Genomic DNA, 19,943 nt, shown 5'->3' on the forward strand with positions numbered 1-19,943 from the left:
CTGGCATTGCAGGTGCTCAGCTTGGCTGAGAGATGCAACATGGTAAAGCACCATGCAAATTAACTCGACTTTTTTGTTGATTTATGCCACAAATAGGGGCCTTGGGGGTTTCTTCTCCAATTTTCTTTTTGTTTCTTGTATCACTGGAAATACACAAAAAAAATCCAGGCTCCCCTTAATATAATTTATTGGGCAAATACTGAAATTGAAGAACTGCTGGTTAACTCCTCATTCTTTCTCCTATTCAATCCAGCACCTCACTAGCTACAAGAAGTAGAAACCTCGTCCTTTTGCAAAAGAGGCCCAAAGACATGTCCCTTAGTAAGCTCTGGTTGTTTCTGCACCTCTGAGGCCAAGGGGAAGCTTTTCCATTGATCAGAGCAGCATCAGGCCCATTCTCATTTGCAACACTGATCTGCTCTCAAATACAACTAAAAGACAAAAGTGTTAATAAGAACAACTGCTCAGAGATGCTGTCTTTAAAGAAAATATTGATGCTTATACAACTTTGGCAGCCAGCAGATGTCAATCTTAATTTTTTTTCTTCTTATTTTAAATATTTCCCTGGTTAAGTTACTATACATCAGAATATTCTGCTAAGATAGCTGGAGCACTGACAGTTACATGAAACATATACGATATACTTATCAAACATTTCATCCAACATCATGTAAAGCTCATACATATTTATAGTTTTCATGCAAAATGTTATGCAACAACAATGTTATTTTGTGCTGACGTTGATATTTGAAAATGTTGCATATGTCAGACATTGCTAGACAAAAAAATGTGGACATTTTGAAATAAATGCTACCTCTAAATCTCTAAAACCTACCACATCGCGCTAGGTACTTTGTATAAAGCTGCACATGAGAACTAGCCTTCTACTGCTACGCAAGCAACTTCTAGACTAGAAAACCACTGAATAAAAGAAAGGAAGACTATTACAGTACTTGGCGGCTGTTTGGCCATGCCTTTGAGCATATGATTTATCATGTTAGTCTGCGTTTGAGATGGTGGTGGCCCAGCCGGCGGCTTAGGCTTGGATGGACGGGCTGCTTGTGCATGACGGAGAGAGACACCGAAAGTAAAGAGACAAATGACTTCATAAACAGTGACAAGAAGATGGAAACTTCAAAAGGAACATAAGCAGAAATGATCAAATACAAATGGAATAAGCTGCTGGGTTTCTGCTTATCGGTACTTGAAGTATAACACGGTAATGACACCATTTGACAACACATATTCTAGAAGTCAGCAGATTCGAACATCCTACAGTACTGTGCAATCAGAAAGCTAAAAATTCAATGCAAGTATGAAACTGCACTTCATGCAGCCATGTGAGGAAACTGAAATAGGTTAATTCAGTTAAAACTCTGGAATTCAGAAAAGGTGAACTAAAAAAGATGACTTCAAGTCAGCACCCCAATGCTTAGGTACATTTAGCAATAGAATAATGAGCCACAGGAATTAATTGCTTTGCAAATATCAATTACACATTTTAGAATTAAACGTCACTGTTGGTTAAAGGGAGCTATAAAATATTCTTGTGCAATTTAAACATGTAAAAAAATCTGTCACTTAAAAATGTGTGGTTCCTGATCGTTTCCAGCTCATTTAATTATTTTCAACTTGGAATTCTAGTGGCTTTTATATTCTGGGTTGAATCATATATAAAAACTTGCCAGCTCTATCAAATATGTTACTTGCTATTCCAAATGTTAGAATACTGCAATCAGGACTTGACCCATCTGTCATATAGTTTACAATATCAGCATAGGAAAAATTCAAAGAAAATAGCCTTTCCTTTTACATACACTCGGAGAATAAATTATATACTGTGAATATATTAACACAATAGTTTCTATTCCATTTAATAACAGTTTTTAGCAGCATTGTGACTATTTTTAATAATGCCATTTGCAAGGAATCTGGCATATTTATCTGGACATTCTATTGCCAAAAGTCCTTGCCATTTTGCTTGCATTTTCCAGTGGGGGAAAAAAAAAAAAATCGTTTGGCTTGTGCAAAGTAGATTTCTGATTGCTTTTAATTCTCACAGAATTATAACAGTTATCAAAGTATAATAAAGAATATTCGAGTAAAGCGTTAAAGAGTATGAGTTAGGTTGGTTCCCCTCTCCACACACAGAGATACACACACATACATAAACACACATACAATGCGCACGTGCGCGCACACACACACACACACACATATTTTTAGTCTTTTAAGCTGTGTAATGATTTAATTCAATCAGATTCAAGCTACTGGTTTCAGGGTGGGATTTTTTTGTTGTTGTTTTCTGATAACAGGAAAAGAAATCTATTCGTTTGTCTCTGGAGTTATCCTGATCCTTGTTCAATGTTTACCAAGGGTGGCTTTGTCCCCAGAAACAAACCTCCCAGCCTCAAGTGACAAAAATAACTGCTTTTTGGGTATTGGCCTAATGACTTTCACTCTAATTTAAAACATAAGCAAGAATTCAATTTGGCTACTCGCTGATGGCTCCTGAGCTCCACATGTAGATGTAGGAAGAATATTTTACTGCCCATCACTACAGAGAGCAATTTCTGCCAAGGTCCCCAGATGGGAAGGGACCATGGGGAGAGGGAACTGCGCATCTCCTCCCACCCACACCTGGCAACCACGTGGTGGGAACCCCTTGTCACCCAGGGGAGTTGGTCAGGCTCCAAAGTTGGAAGTGTCAAAGAGAGACTGCTCCTCCTGAGCGCCAAAGCCAGGGTAAAACTGCATCCCAGAACTGCATCCCCCCACGCCTCAGCACTGTGACCTTCAAGTACCCTTAAACGTGAGTCCAGCCCCTGCATCCCCAACAGCTACCCACTGAAAAATAGATTTTGGATTTCACAGACACCTAGATCCCACAGTGTCTAACGGGCCTGACTTGTGCGAGTGTCTTCTGTCCTAGGGAAAGTCATTAACGGAGAAGGAAGAGGAGGAAAAGGCAAGAGATGCAGCAGCACTGGGACTCCAGGAATCGTTAGTGCAGCACGTACAAAACAGCTTGGAGGAGGCTCCCGCTGTGCAGTTGTCAGCACAGTGCCCCGGGGTGGCTTTCACACCCCCAGCGCCTCACCCCTGCTCCTGGCATCTCCCCACCACCACCAGCTCTTGAAAACAAGCTTCCACAAGGGATTACAGCAGGTTAAGCAACAAATTCTTGATGTAATTCTGATCTGGCCCAATCGGCCCAAATATTCAGCTCTTTTGTTCATTTAAATTTTTCAGACCCAAATCCAGGGCTCTTGCATGATGGCTGCAAAACCACCTGGAGCCAAAGGAGAGGGGAGGAAGAGTTCTCTCCCTTGCTGGGGACGCTGAACGCCTCGTGATCCCCAACCCATGTTTTTCTTTGTTGTCTCTTTATTGCATGAAAATTTAAAAAGATTAAGGTCTGGCTAAGGAGAGTGATTAATTTCCTCTGTAAATTTAAATAGAAATGGGGCCATGACTGCAATGCCCCATCAGGCACTGGAGTTTATCTGCTTCTCTGGGTCCAGGTCTCAGAGATAACACGTGAGGTCCCTTTGACAGGGTGTCTCAGCTCCTGCTCAGAGCCAGGGAGATGCGTAAGGCTGGATGGGTTTTACAGCACTTGCCAGCGATCAGCTGCAGTGTGTGTGGCAGGTTTCGTTTCACTTTGGCTTTTCTTTCTTCCCTGTCCTTTTCCTCTCTAATCCCTCACCACAGCCAGTTTAGCATCAGGAATGCTCTTGTAATTTGTGGCTCACGTATGTCAAATGGATAAGATTTAATCACCTCCATCACTGAAAGTAGAGGCAGGAGCAGCCTCTTCCTTACTAACAACATGACAAACTGCTTTCCTGGACAAACTTCTGCCAAAGGTTTGTAGGCTTCTGAGTGATACTTGCTAATAAAATACTCACAGAAACTTGAATTACTTGGCAAATTCTCAGGTTGTGCTTGCAATAAACTTCAGCCTGCAATAACAAGTATATTAAAATATCTGTGCTACTTTGGGTATGCATATTGCATACAATTCATTGTGTGAGACTTTACGGACTGGAGGATTTTCTAACTATGTATTTCTCACTCAGCACCATGATTTCTGCTAGATGGGCTACTAACACATCAGCAATAGTGAGAATTACACTTGCAATAGGAGAAGAGCATTACTGGGTTTTCATATTTTTTAAAAGCGTAGCCACTGACTCAATGATTTCCTTGTAATAATTAAAAATATATGACCCCTGCCAAAGGCTTTGGTATGTAAGTGTTATGTGTGTGTTCATTTGCGAGCCAATCATGAAAATGATAAAAAGAGCTGCTGTGCTCAAGATAACTATCAAGAATAATGGACTTAGCCCAAGGACGAGGCAAAGCAGCCTTTTATTATATTCGTGAAATGAATTTGCATGTATCTTGAAAGGGATTTCAGTGATGATATAATTTTTTTCTTTCAAAATAAGATGTGTTATCTTAAAAGTAAGAAAAAATAATATTTTTTTTTCCAACTGAGAAAGAGACTCTAATTCAGATCTCAAAACTCAACATACTGAAAAGAGAACTGATCTCCTGACTTTCTGATGATTATTCAGCCTATGAGGAATTTTTATGTATATCTGAATTGTATCTCATGCCTCAGGCAGCAAGTTGCTCTGCAGTTGGTAAGAGACTTGTAGAAATCTAACAGCACAATGCAGATTTTCATGATTTCCGAAGCTAAAGCTCTTGTAATAACTTTCATACGGCTTTAAACAGTAGTCTTTGAAAGGGCGAGAGGAAATATCGCAAGCTGCTTCAAAATTCTTTGTTAAACACAACTGAACAGCACTTCAAGGGTGAAACAAATAAAGCAGCAGTTCAGCAGTACACAAATGTAGGTTATAGCTATACTTAAAGTGCCTGACTTAAAAAGTGCATGATTTATTAATGTCTTCAGTCTCCACTCCCTCATACAAAGACTGATGTTTTCATATATTTTGCACCCATGTTTATTTGGGCAATGTAATTATATTTTCTTTGTAAGCTTTGTGGTTTATCACAAATGCTAGGAGTGATCGCCCAGTGGCAGCTGGGCTGACAAATCACACAGGACCTCTCCTTGACTTGGACCAGGTTAATCCTGGGGCAGCTCAGCCCCTCATCCTTCAGCACCCTCGCTAAGAGTTACAGATACGTGCACAGAGCTTCCCAGGCTGAGATCCAGAAATAGGGAAGGCGAGTGACGTAAAGTGAACGTGGGGACTCTGACAAGGGCCAGTACAAATGGCTTGAAAAATACCACTGCTTCTGAACAACCCGTGGCATTGCTCTAGCCGAAACCCAACCTCTTCTGCACCCAACCCCTCAGCTGAGGAGTTGCCTTCCATGCCTGCTGGGGCGAGTGCTACGTGCAAGATGCTCCATGGCTGGTGCCAGCCGAGGCTGATGCATCTAAAGTCGCCGTGCTGTGTCCCTCTCCTGGGGGTGCACCCGTGTCCCCGGCCTGATACAGGCACCCGAGAGGTGTCTGCCTCTGCACGGGCACCGTGGCTGCTCCGCGGGCAGCACTGATCCCTGCACTGACCACGTTTCGGCTTTGCACCCACCCCAGCACCCACTGCTGGGTGTGCTTTGGAGAGAACTCAGGCTTCCCTGCCAGGCTGGCAGGGAGGGACGGATCTGGGGAGGATGGTGCAGCGTGGTGAGATGCTGTGCCTCCAGAGCCCTGCTTCCCTGGACAGGGGCTGGGGAGGCTGCGGGACAAGCAGAAACCTGGCATTTTCAGATAGCCCGAGTGGCTGATTTCCCTTGGTGACAGAGCAACAGGACTTCACTGGGTCCATCCGCTCTCCAGTTACTTTCTGCTTGCAGCCTGCGCCCCATTGCTCTGCCGCTGCAGCACCGAGCAGCGAGGCGAGGGCTGCCTCCACCCCCACATCTCCTTCATGTCTCATCTCTGTGTATCAACTAAGCAGTACCACAAGAAGCTTCTCTTTACAGAGACCAAAATCAAATCACAATATGAGAAATACTTGGTCTGAAAGCTAAAAAAAAAAAAAGTCTCATACTCAACACAATCAATTGTCAAACTGACAACTATCGCCTTGATCGGCACCAACTCTAAAGCTGCCTGTACTCAACTCCAGCAGTGCGAAAGGGCACGTGTGTTCGTGGGATCCCTCAGTGCCTCCAACACAGAATCACGGAATCATCAAGGTTGGAAAAGACCTTGAAGATCATCCAGTCCAACCATTAACACAGTGCAGCACATTTCAAATGTTGCGCTCAAGGAGATGGAGAAGTTATTTTCTAAAGGTACAATGGATTCCTGACATATCTAATAAGTAGACGAACGCTTATTAGGAGGTTGCACTTATTAATCTGAGTTTTAGTAGTTTTGTCTGATTAATAATTAAAGCAAATCATTCGTCTTTAATTGTTCTAGCGTAGTGTTCTATTTCAATATTTTTAAAGCCAGGCAAGAGCCTACACACTTTTCAGGAGAAAGGACACCAAAGGGTGACATTTGTGTGTTTGAGAAGAAGTTGTTTTCAGTATCTTATTTTTGTTCTCGCTTCTGGCAAAATAAATAAAAAGTCAGGCCAAAACCCAGGCACTTTTGACTCCACTTAAGCTGAGAAACTGATTTCAAGTTGAGTCCTGCTGACCTTGCCTGAAAAATTTTCATTTAAGACAACGGGAGATTTGTGGGCATGAAGCAGCAGAGTCGCAACTCCCTATGTCCTTTCACTCGCTCCCAGCATTGAGAAGAAGCAGTCTGATTTTTCAGTGAGCTGGGCCATAGAAACATCCTGCTGAATTTCTAAACCGTAAGCACATGGCGAGCTGGTGCCAGCAGCACGATGCTCAAGTGCATTTATTGTGCTTAATGCATAGCAGCCTGCACTCACTTTAATCCGCTGTAGTTAATGGTAATAGCTGGGATTGTTCTATTTGCTATTTGTTTATTTGCACCTCACAGCTGTAAGGAGAACTTATTGTCCATTTTCTAAATACTTATTGCTATTCAAAATTACTTTTACTGTCATGCAATAGCTCTAGATCATGGGCCAAATTTGAGCTGCATAGGCCTGGGGAAGCCAGGGCAGATCCTGGCTCAGCCTCTCACGCTGCAATTTCCCTTTGCAAACAGAGCTGAAATCAACCCTTTTTTTGTTTCCACAAAACAGAACAATCTACTCACAAAAAGAAATGAACAGTTCAGGTTTCAAGGACTTTTGAACTAGGACTCTGGGATACAACAGAAACGAGAACAGGGGCTGCAGAGCTCCGCCATCCCTTCTGAAAAGACGGGCACTTGAGCTGAGCCTTTGCCTTGTTACATGTCACCACAGTTTATAAACGAGAGACAAACATGACTTCTGTCCCACTGGATCATTTGTTACACATTAACAAAAAAATAGAAAATAAAAGAAAAAAATTAAAAACCCAGTCCTCCCATCAGGGCATAAAACAGAAGATATGACAACCAAAAATGAACGTTAGTTTAGTTATAAATGTGCTTGTTAGGTGTGTTAAATTAATGGCCAAATCACCAACATTTTCTCACCCAAAATGAACTGCAGTTCTTTTGGAAAACAAGAAACTTTCTCTTTACAAAGGCTAGAATATCCTCTAAAATTGTCTCCTAAGAAGATACTAAATTTCCATAAGGTATTTCTAATCTACACTCTATTCTAAGGAAGGAGGAAAAGGAGATTACTATGTAGACAGCACAAATTAACTCCTTAAGTATTAATGCATCTCCATTTTCAGCCTGAAGGAGTACATATCTTAAGGAGCTATGAAAAAAAGAAAACAAAATAAATATAACTCAACAGTCCTAGCAATTTATAATGCATATACAATTGTTCACCTGCATCCTTTTGATTCTCTATATGAAAGAGAGAAAGCAACAAGGAGAGAAAAGAGAGAAACAAGAACAGATATGCAGGATTAATGAGCAAGTGGACCGCACAGCCCCCCAGTTATGCGTGATATATGACATTTGAAAAGAAGAAAAGTCGCCCCGTCTCGCCCCCCGCCCCCCTCAAAGCATGGGGTTACCAAAAGAAGCTCCTTTCATAGAGGTGAAAGAAAACGCTGCACAAATAGAAAACCAGAGAGGGTGAGCTCTGAGGACACAGAGGGGATCTCCAAGTGACAGCGGGTCTGGGATGTCCCCTCCAGAGCTCGGTGCAAAGGAGTCAGTAAAAAAATCGAGGAGGAGAGGAAGTAAAGCGCATCCTTCCGCTCGAGAGCTAACAGACAGGAGACATGTAAGATCTGATGTACAGAGAAAGGACAGCCTCATACGATCTTATACACAGGACTGGGTAAAGATCTTATACGCAGGCAAAGGGACGGCTTTTTCCAAGTGTCCTTTATCTGACCTCTAGCTCACTTCTCCCCGATGTAGCTGCTACCTTTTGATTGTGTACCAGTGACAAGCACTTTACAAATTGGGGTTACACAGAAGCAAAGTAAAAATGCATTCAGGTCACGGACATAAAGAAGAACTGAAAAAACTCACAGACGATCTGAGTTTATCACAAACAGATGGGTTAATTGTCTAACCTGGTTTAGGCTGATAAAAAGTGACTGGACTTCTCACACTGGGTTTCACAGACAGAAGCAACAGACAAGCCAATGCTAAAAGACTTGAAGCAAGGAGAGTGAGTTGGTTTGGATCTGGACTTTCTTGAGGTAATGAAAACAGAAAGAGTGAGGACAGCATGGAGAGGAGGGTGGTAGGTACTCACGAATGGTTAAATCCATCACTTGAGAGGCCAAGCAGAAGACAGGATGCTCATACATTTCTCTCTTTTTCCCTATAAAAGAGGATTTGGGCATGCAAGAGGCTTAGGTCAGAGGTAAAGAGGTTATAGGCTATAGGTCAGAGGAAAATTTTATATTAGGTTAAAAGAAAAGTAGCCGTAGAGTATTTTGGGATACACACAGGATAAAAGGAAGAAAAAAAAAAAAAAAAGAAAAAAGAAAAAAAAAAGGAGGGTTAAATCTGGAGATCTACTGGATTAACCATTCAGCATGCCCATGAGTCACAAGAGAGGCTGTGACCATGACTCTAGAGGTTTGCTCTGAACTGTTTGCAAGAATATAATGATCAAAACGTCATGAATAGAGGGAAATAGAATTTCATCGGTTTAAGGCTCCGAGATACTAAGGATTTCAGCCTTCAGTATCTAAGGCTTTCGCAGGTATTTCTTCATAAGCATAGCCTCAAGCACTGCTGCCAGATTTGGTCCTGCATTTCTGACAAAACTCTTAAACATGTGGCTATTCAGATATCAGCTTTCAAAAGCAAGATTTCAAAGCCATGTATGGGCACGCAGGAATGCATCTCACTGAGGCAAATTTGTTAGTTGCTCTTCTAAGGAAGTATTTGAACATGTAGTAGACTATGCTCATGAGAGAAAACCTGATGCATGCAGCTGGCGGATGTTGGGTTGTTCAAATTGACAATCCCAGCATGCTTGGAAATTGGTGTTACAACCACTTTTATAGAGATAGTATCAAAAAGTGGCTGTGGCCAATCACGGATAAAGGAGGAGAAAAGCAGAAGAGAGCAGGTAGTGTGGAATGAACTATTTCTCTGAAAAGGTAGCTGGAAAAAAATAGGTTTGTTGCTTCAAAGTATTCCCAGACCTAAAAGTCACAGTGCAAAAAAGAGGGCAGATAATTAACACAACCAAGAAGAATTGAGGCACAAAAGGAAAAGTACACACTAACTGTTCTACTTTGGAAATGAATGCATTTTTACTTACAGATCATAAAGTTTGTTTTTGCATAGATTTATCTGAAAGAAGAGAGCAAATCTTACCAACGAGTTAGTGATATTTACACAGAGAACCTAAGGGAGCCAGCCCTGGGTAGAAGCATCCATCAACAGAAAAGCTGCTTTTGATTCTCAGTCCTTCTCCATCCTTGTCAAGTATATTTAAACATTGCATTTTACAGAATACACCAATTAAAATATCCTGTGAAGTTGAGTACTTTGATAAATTGACTGATAATACAGTGCTTATGAAACCTTCGTTCCTTCTCTATTTTTGTCACTCATTACCAAGTCAAGAGTTGATAAACATCCTTTTAGTGCCCAATTCTTAAGTGTTTCTCACTGGATGCATAACAATGAATTCATTACCACTGGTACACAATTTGCATCGTTAGACAGAAAAAAATGGAAAAAGAGAGGACATGTCATGTACAGAACCTGTACAATTTGTCGTATAATAACCCAATTTTTCATGTAAATAAGAACTAAGAACAAATCAGAGGGAGTTTTGGGTTTGGTTTTTTTTCTCCTCTCAATATTGTCCTAGAGGCATACAACGATAATCTCAGCTGTGGGAAAGCTTCACATCACACATGACAGAAACCCAAAGTCTAGAGCAGAACATACCATTCATCTGGAACATATAAGGTTTAAGCAATTGGGAGCTCGGATAAAGTTGGGTAGGAGTTTCAAGTCGGGAATGGCAGCCAACAAGGTACCAACATAAACTGATTAACATGTAAAGAACGACTGGATCATAGAGCTTCAGCTAACACATATCCCCCAGCAAGCTTTAAAATGTCTTTTTGATGGCTACATGTGTCTCTGGTCACTGGCTATTATTCTCCCATAACTTAAAAGGTCAATAATATCAGCTATGCCAGATTTAGAGTGACAAGAAAGAAATCTGATGCAAGTATGGGATCACTGATGCAATGCTATTCAAACTGCAAAGACAATGAAATACTCCCAGAAAAAAGACATTTTAAATTGGTTACAAATGATTAAGCATAGATTAAACAGTTTTTCAGCTTCTTATTTTACATTTGTTTCCTGAACTCCACTGTCACAAGCAATTAGCTGCACTATACCTTCAGCTGCAAAGATGACATCCCAAGTATTTCTCAATTTGTTTTTTAAAACCACAACATGAGTCTGAATACTATACCACTGGCCAAATGCACTAACGATCAAAAAAAAAAAAAACCCAACAAAACAACACCAAGCTACAGTTCCTTTTAACTGTTTCCTCTCTCTTTTCCAGAAAAAGAAACGTTTTGCATAGCTTCCATTCTTAACTGCTTCCGAAGCCAACACCACAAAAATGATTCAGAATCACATCAGTTTTATTGACAAGTGAATAAATAGCAAATGAGCTTCTTTTAAATAGCTCCAAGCCACAGTTGCCGCCTAGAAACATAACAAAATTGTAATTTCACAAAGAAAGAGCCTTACCTTCAATTTTGGCATACTCTGATAGTCGAGTATAATTGACTAGAGCTGCCTGCTCCAAGCATTTACGGATGACTGTTTTTACCTCCTCTTGAGGGACCGGAGTAACTATGTCTTTCATCAGAACCTTGACACAAGAAAATCTGATTTGTTGTGGCATCGGGCACACACAACTGCTTTTCTCCAAGCCCAGTACATACATCCATTCCTACACCAGTGCTGCGTGGTATGTGTACAATATGCAGGGGTATGTGTACAATATGCAGGATCTGCTACAAGGTCACCTTGGCCAGCTTGAGACATGGGACCTACCCCTGCTGTATTATTCCCCTTCTGCATCTATACTCTGTGGTGTGCTCTGAAAGCTGTGCTTCTGATTTTTTAGGGCATGTCGTTAAGATCTCTCACAACTTCCCCAGTGCCAGACAATGTTACGCCCTTCCCAGGCTCTGCTGATTGACTTGGGTTTAGGTCTGGTCTTGGCCATACTGTGTGTTAACAGAGGTGAGAAGGATGTGGGAGCAGCAGGAAGGCAGAAATAGGGATGGGAAGGATGATGGTGAGCAGGTTTCCTATGCCTGAGGGGAATGAGCCTGCCTTGAGATGGGAATTGCACCGGACAGCAGCCAGGCATCGCTTACAAGGGTCTGCCATGTAGATGCTTGCCAGCAAGATCCTCCACCACCAACACAGCCGCAGGCTGCGCTGCCTTTAGTGGCCAGGCACACACTGGCCTCCGAGACAAAGCAGGAGAGATAACAGCCCCATCTAACAACACCCATTTCAATATTAACGATGATTAATTACATGTCCTATGCAAAACCAACAGTTCCTCAAGCTCTTCTGGATAGACAGATACATGAATACAGGTAATTTTAACTACTCCCTGTTATTCTTATGCTTACCCTTTCCAGCAGCGATAGAGTAGCTTTTAGTGCACCTTCTGGACGGCCAAATGGAAAGCAGTACCTAGAAAAACCACATCACGTTAACATCAGACCAGGTGCATGTGAACAAGCCCTTCCAGGGTGAGATGCTTTCCCAAATACGCCCAAGCCACGATCCAGTCCCTCTGACTGGAATGAGCAGTCTTTCTACAAGGTAATTTTCTGAAAGGGTTTGATGGTGTGGATACTAAGGCAGTAAAACAGAATACAGGGCAGTAATAAGCTGATCGTTTTAGCAGCTTATTAAATCTGGGTGTCACCTGGAGAGTTTTTAGATCTCACAGGAGAGAGTTACATATCATCTTCTTGTTAAGAATGGAACAAAAAAAAGCCCCTTTGAAAAGGACATTTACTTCCAGCCAGAGACCTGGTGATGCATCAGGCTGTAGGTAACTGGCCAAACTAGCCACTGTCCCTGGCAAGTGGCAGCTCCAAGGGGCTCCCACAGGGACTCTGCGTGCAAATGCACATCACCCATCTGCGTGCAAATGTGCACAACCTGCCCAGGACCCTGCTGGTGCACAGGGGGCAGTTCATCCCTTTTTGTGGGGGCAGTATCCATCCTTCCTCTATCTACGACATTCCTGCAGAGAGCCCTGCTTGTCTGTATGCTACAGAGAAGGGAAAATAAATGGGTAATAACTGACCAGAGGGGAAAAGAGAAATAAGAGGATAAGGGATTTTTTTGTTGTTATTACACTTTAGAAAAAATCCACAGCGTTACCATGCCGCCTATGGGAGCAAGACGGTTTGAAATATCCTTTAAAGGTTACACATCTAAAATCACTCTCCAGCTACAAAGACGCTACAGTGGAAGCTTCACTGCCTTGTGTAGGTCTGTGCCACTTATGCAAAATTCTCGTAAGCGTTCAAAACCTGTCTTCTTCCCTCTTATAGGAGGGAGCTGGGAGGAAATCAGTCCTCTCACATTCCGTCTGGGCTCTCTGCCTTTACCTAAAATGCGTGATCTGATTCTCCAGAAGCAAGCGAAGCCGCTCCTTGATCTCTTCAAAACGCTCTTTCTCGTCTACGGTCACAGTTCCTATCCCGTCAGGCCTGGAGGAGAAATATCACGAATGACTCAGACTCCACCTCGCCACCTTGGTAGCTCATCCCCACAGCACGCAGTGCGCTGCCCCTTGGGAAAGGGATGTCACCAACTCTGAGACCCGGGACAGAGGATGTGCCACACTGAGACATGGGTGGTTGCAGCAGCACCACTGACGAGGTATCAAACAAATCAAGAAATATTGTCTCTCAGAGTGATAATTTAGATGTGGAAACCCCCTCCCCTCTTATTTTTCAGTTCAGAAAAAAAGCAGAACCCCCCTAAACATAGGTATATGACAGGGAGTGTGATGCCACCTCTCACTTCAGGATTGGGCCCATTTCTGGCAAAACAGGGACTGAATTTCTGCAGAAAAAATCAGCTGCTAATTTAACACAATCCACAGTATAAAAGAATATTGACAACAGGTGTATATACAAACAGAATATAAAATTCTGCACTCCTTCACAACTGCTGAACCACCCCGTTACAATGATTTCCTGAAGTGAACCATCTTCAATACATGCTGCTGAAATGTGCCTAGAGAGCAACATGCATTTTGCATTTGAAAATGCAATGCCTTTTTGGTCATTTAATTTTAATTTCTAAAAATTAACACATTGATACATTTTATCAAAGATTTTCTCAGCCTGTTTACAACACTTTTGTATTTCAGGAGTGCACAGGAGCACGTTGCGAGACACCCAGGTCCTGCTGCCTTGGGGTTATTTCTCATCTTTCACAGAGCACAGCGTGCAGGCGAACCCTGTCGAAGCTCTCCCGGGGCTGGATGATGCGGTGGTCCCTGTGCTCTTCCACCCCGTACCTCTGCGGATGCCAACCCATCCGAGAGCCGAAAGCAGCAATCCCCTCCTTCTCCCCCACACCCACACGGCAAAATCCGCCGCGCAGCAGAATCCCGGGCGAGAGGAGAGAGCGAGTCTAATCCATCCACCAAAGGAATCGGCCAGGCTGACAATCAACGGCACCGCTTCCCATTGCCGGCGAGCAAAGTCTACGGATTTCTGTACTCCTGGGCAACTCTGCTGGCACAGGCGCTCTTTAGGTAATGTAAGACGTCTTAAAATTGAACAAATGTTCTTACTTAAAGGCCTCCTCCAGTGTTCAGCTTAAGCTGCATAAATCCGCAGTACTAGACTGGTTTGACTATACAAAAGACTTGGCAAGGGATTACAAAGCTTCTAATGAACCTCCTGTCAGGGGTTAATTGGTTGGCTTTATTTTCCTCTTAAAGAATCAAAGGCCCTAAAATTAAAAAAAAAAAAAAAAGCTATAAAAAATTAAAAGCTATAAAATCTGTACAATCACTTCTCCTTGACCCTGCATTTAGTAAGCTCTTAATATCATAAATACGAACCCCGATATTCCAACACAGGTGAATAAACCATTAAAACATTTCAGAACAGGAACTTGCCAACCGTACATGATATTTACTGCAAAATTTTAAAGCTAAATATACATTAAATAAAACTTGCAATTTGGACACAGAAAAAGACTTGGATACCAGGGGATGTATTTAAATTTAAACAGCATTTAATCAGAAATCTTTGCTTGATTATTTGCCAAATTTAGTTGTGTATTAGGGAAAAAAATTTTTTAAAAAGATTTAGGCTGAAACTTGGATAAAATGTCTCAGCTGGGGAACACATTTCATAAACAATTTTGGAAGTATGGATCTGGTCTCATTAGTACCTAATTAGGACTAGTTATTTTGAAGAAATGAGCAAGCCACAAAAAAAACAAATTAGATACCGAGCAAAAATTAATGTCTGAACATGCTTAATATATTTTTATTCCAAAGTTCCATAAAATATTTAGTATTCAGGGAGAGATGTTCATGCCTTTTGTGATGCTGTGCACCTCCCAGCGCCTGGTTTGCTCCCAAGCAGAAGAGCAGATCATTCAAGGCAGACCGCAATAAATGCTGCACATTAAGGGGCAGGGTTGAAGCCCTCATTTGACTTTTGGCATTCGGTTCTCTCCCTGTACCCATACCAGCTCACAGGGTGTCACTAGGTTAATTGTATCAGCGCTAAAAAACGAGGTAGGAAAAGCCGCCTGCCCCCGCAGTGATTTGCTGATGGACTGGAAATGGTCTGAAAGTTATGTTACCCTTTGCTGGGTCAATAACCTCAAGCGGTGAGATTTAATGGCAGGATCTGACAGCTCGGGTTGGGTCACAGCCCTTTCATACAAACTGCAGTCTCTCACTGTATTCAGTTTTGCCAGAACTGGTTACTTAGTGCTCGCCACATAACGACTCATGGTCGACACCTGAAACGGGCTGACGTGACACCATCAGTCGTGTCCCGGCTGGGCAGTGGCAGCTCTGGAAGCATTGATCTGAAAACAGACCCACACAAAGATGAAAGGTGGGCTCTGGAGGGGGAACCTCTGGCCAACATGGCTCTTGCTCGAGTCACAACACCCCAAGGGATGACAACCCAACCACTGAGGTGCATGTAGACCATGTAGGCTTAACCCCCTGGTCTGCGCCTTTCTTGGGGTCTTTGTGAGCCAGGAGGACATCAAAACCCATGACTCTGGCCACCACTTCCTCCATGCAGGGCCCGCCGCCTTCACGTATCATGCTACTGCAAACTTGAGACAATCTACAGGTCAGCTGTAGCCATTTTTGGAGCGGCGAGGATGTCTGGAAGGGCCTGCCAACCAGGAGCCATCACCACGGCAAGGACTCCCTTTCTCACCCAGCTGTGGACTATATTGCATCTGACATGATGAGCATCTCTGGAATCTACCTTTCAAATTTTCGGCAAACCATTTTCTCACTGTCCTTCACAAAGTTGACATTTTCGGCAGCATGATAGGAAAGATGTCATGTCGGCTGCTTTTCAAGTTGTTGTCACAGTGGTTAGCACCAGTTCTGTCATCTTTGCTTTCCTCACAATCCCCCATCTTGAGCCATGTCACAAATAATAATACTTCCACTGTTTTTGTCAAATTTCAAATAGTATCACCCAGCTGCACATCTTCGGATTCACTAGTTATGTTCATCTTTGTTGCTCATCTTCCCAGAAGCTGAAGCATTAGGAACTCATTAATTAGTGACAAATGCAGGATATACATAGAACTGGAAAAACACTACCCAAAGCCTTGCACTTAATTTATTAGCTCGATAATTTTGAAACCTAATTAAATATTCAAGTCAAATATACTTTGAAAATGTAATCTTTTTGAGGGAACATATTTATTTTCCCTCTTGCAGGAACACAAAGGGTATATAGCTTAGCATCGCTATAATTTAAGATTCACTTCTGTGCTCTAGACAATTTCAGTACATGGCTGATGGGGCTGAAAAAAATCCCCAGGAGAAGATCAAGTCGCACCAGCTCATTCTGATGCTTATTGGCAATTCTGTTTTCAGAAAGGTGTCCAGCTCAACTTTGATATTTGCTATTTGATCTCATGGACAGAAGCACTGACTCCTCCAGCGAGCAGCATTTCTGCAGCAAGGCTAATAGATGTTCTCATACCCAACTGTTATTACTCTGAGCTAGTGATGGGGAATGAGAGGAGAGCAAAAGGATGAAAAAAAAGTTCTGCATGTACATGGTCTATACAGATGCACAAGGGACAAAATGGACTTGGGTCTATGGGTTTGGGTCAACAACCAACATAAATGTCTCCATCTGTGTGGAGACACAATTTCGTTCAAGTCTCTATAGCTCCTGCTCACGGACACTTGAGGTGTATGGCAGAAGCTGTGGGCAGACAGGGAAGCAGAAGGGCAAAAAAGGCAAGAAAAATAAATAAGGAGATTTTTAATTATAAGTAAACAAGTTTCAGATCACTCCTTCTGCTGCAGATTCACTATGTTGGCTCTAAACGAGCAAATTCCCACTGTAAATATTTCATATGAAAAGTTTTAAATGCCACTTTCCTAATCCCCCCTTGTTTTGAAGTTTTAAGCCACGAAAACAACAACATCAACAAAGCAGGTGGTGAAATAAAAAAAAAGGGTAGCAATTTAAACAGCAAAAATGATAGTCCTTGTTGAGCTTAGATGGTTTGTGCAAATTCTGGGCTTAATTATAAATTGTAATTAGGACCTGTGATCCTAAGGCCACTGCTTTATTCTGCAAGCCCCGCCTCCCCCCATGCCCTTTTCTAATTATACCCCGTGCCCCCAGGGCTACTTATGCTGCTAAAACAAATATATCAAAATGATTTTTTAACAAAGACTAATATATGAAGCAATAGCATGCATTTGTATGCAATTATAAATATACAGTATAGCTCCAGTGGGTTAATCTCTTTGACATAAGCCTGTATGAAATACCATGGCGGCTTATAAATGAAAAGACATATCATCTTTTACACCTTTTATGTTTAACTTGTCTACACTTTTTTTTTTTACTGGGGAAAATATTGCTTACACGTAGCAAACAGATCTTTGCACGCACTGTGAGCCCTGGCATTCAGAGCCAAGGAAAAAAAAACAATGTCAAAAACTGATGCAAATAATTTGATTTTTTAAGTAACAACTCAAATATAAAACACGTGCTGCCTTCAGCTCCCTTGCTGGTTGCCAGGTGCAGCACATATGAGCTATACAGTAAACATCGATGATTAGTGCCTTGGACGGCATGTGTCAGGATAGGCTTTCAAAGGATCCCTTGCAGGAAGACTTGCCTGCGCAAAGTCCCACCGGTTGCACAGGGACTGGGCTCTGGGGATGTGGGCAGGATCACAGCTGCCTGCCTGCTGCCTCCTACATCTCCCCCAGCAAATCTGACCTGAAAGAGCCCACCTGTTTAGACCCCTTGAAAAAAAAAAAAAAAAAAGCTTATTCAGCAAACATCGATTTTTCCCCGACTCCCCTTTCTTCTGGGAATTCACACCGTGCGTGAAAATGCCGGTTGAAAGCCCTTTGTTCAGCCCAGCCCTCCGCCCGCTCTCCTGGGCGCTACCCGAGATGCTGCAGAGCATGGGAGCCATTTCATCCTCCCAACTCCTGCCTTCATTTCGCTTGGGCTCTCCTCCATGCCGCAGCGCCGAGCCAAGTCACGGCTCATCGCTTCTCATGTGCGATCTGCACCCCTGACGCACCGCGGCTGAACCGGATGGTTTCTGAGCACTGCCATCCTACACCCATTGTGATGAATCACGTCAGCCGGCCGCGCAGAGCTGGGTATCTGCTGGTGGCTGGCAACCCACCGCCCTTCAGCACAGATGCCGGATCCTATCCGACAGACAGCCCTAACGCACGCCGTGTCACCGCGGACTCATCCCGGGGCTGGTCGGGACATGGAGCCGGCACCTAACGAAAGGTTCCAGCGTTATGCCCTGCCAGGCTGTAACCTGCCTCACTGCAGCCAGGGCGAGTGATCTGAATGACACGTGGAAACTAAATACAAAGTACTGCGGGAAGCATGTGAAGACACTGTGATAAAGTGTTCATATATTTACTACTTCTAAGGGACCAAAAATGTCCTGTTTTGATTTTTTTTACTAGCTGCATGGAAATCTTGCCTATATGTGAAACAGCCAGATATGTATTAGGATACAATGGGAAAAAATTACAAATATGTTACGCAGGCTTTTCAACTCCTCAAGGCTTATGACAATAACATCGTATCTGCTCGCTTACGGCTGTAAAAAACTAATGAAAGCTAATGCTAATGTTAATGAAAGAATTACTTCTTGAAAACAAGTTTGATGCTGTAAAACACAGCTTATAGATGAAAGGGCAAGTCACTAATATACCAAATTAATTAATAGAGAGACTTGTAACTGCTTGGACCTTGGGCAAATAGTCATATAACAACTCGCAGAGAATTACGCTGTTCAGTTGTTATCAGACTGGAGGGGATTCAGTCTGGCATCCTGATTTTGCTCAATGTCTGCTAATATGTAGCACGTGCACAGTCAATATTTTTAAAAGTTTGGGATGAGTGAGCATAGAGAGACTTTTTTTGTTGTTATAAAGTTTAAAAATGAAGTTAGATTATGTCTGAATCCAGAAAAGGCACATGCAAAACCAAGGTCACTGCTGAAAGCCACTCCTTCGAAAGGGGCAGGAACTCCTGCTCAAGGTTTAGGTGCTAACTTTGGGCCTGGGGAAGTTGACCTCAACTTTGTGCTCCACAACACCTCTCCTGCGCACAGAGAGAGTAGCAGTGAGGCTCCTCTAACACATCACTTCTCTGCGTGTCAAACGACGCCAGCAGTACTGTCATAGCCCTCCAACGTGAGGACAGCCACAAACATGGAAACAGAAGGCAGGGAGAGACCTGGGCGATCATGTAAAACCTTTTATATTTTTACCCCAAATCATGACATCCTCTTAAAACCATTCCTGCTTCTGGCCTTCACTATTTTTTGGAGGACTATCGATAAAGGAAAGCAACAGCCTCGATAGAACGGTGGTGATACCAAACGCAAACAGACACCAATAAACACACAGCATGTGTTGTTGGATGCCTGAATAACACTATGCATTTCTTACCTGTCACATAGGTAAATACAACAGAAATCACAACAGTTTTCATAATGGCAGGACTTTACAAAAGGCATCCAGTGATACACGGCAGACAAATCCCTGTTATCAACTCACTAGTGACCACAACAGTGAAAAAGCCTCGAGTTCCTCAGTCTTAGTGAGGAGCCAGTACCTGGGTAGCAGAAAACCAGGAGGATATTCAACAATCTTTGGCTGGTTCCTGCCTTCCTGACAGCCTGCATGTTA

General features: G+C 42.7%; 1 protein-coding gene across 12 annotated transcripts in view; it reads right to left on the reverse strand.

Moving 5' to 3' along the window:
* CADPS (calcium dependent secretion activator) overlaps positions 1-19,943 on the reverse strand; it is a 220,930-nt gene that overhangs the window by 59,155 nt on the left and 141,832 nt on the right. For 4 of the 12 annotated variants that reach the window (XM_074913788.1, XM_074913782.1, XM_074913789.1 and 1 more), the window contains 3 exons: positions 13,120-13,221; positions 12,124-12,187; positions 11,222-11,345 (listed from right to left, as the gene is read on the reverse strand). In XM_074913788.1, coding sequence (XP_074769889.1) covers positions 11,222-11,345; positions 12,124-12,187; positions 13,120-13,221 — 290 coding nt within the window. Of the gene's footprint in view, positions 1-5,076; positions 5,084-7,846; positions 7,865-8,732; positions 8,802-11,221; positions 11,346-12,123; positions 12,188-13,119; positions 13,222-19,943 lie in introns of all 12 variants that reach the window. The other 8 variants (XM_074913783.1, XM_074913780.1, XM_074913779.1 and 5 more) reach the window with 4 other exon arrangements.

This window comes from Athene noctua, chromosome 10 (assembly GCF_965140245.1).
Source record: "Athene noctua chromosome 10, bAthNoc1.hap1.1, whole genome shotgun sequence".
Taxonomy (NCBI): domain Eukaryota; kingdom Metazoa; phylum Chordata; class Aves; order Strigiformes; family Strigidae; genus Athene; species Athene noctua.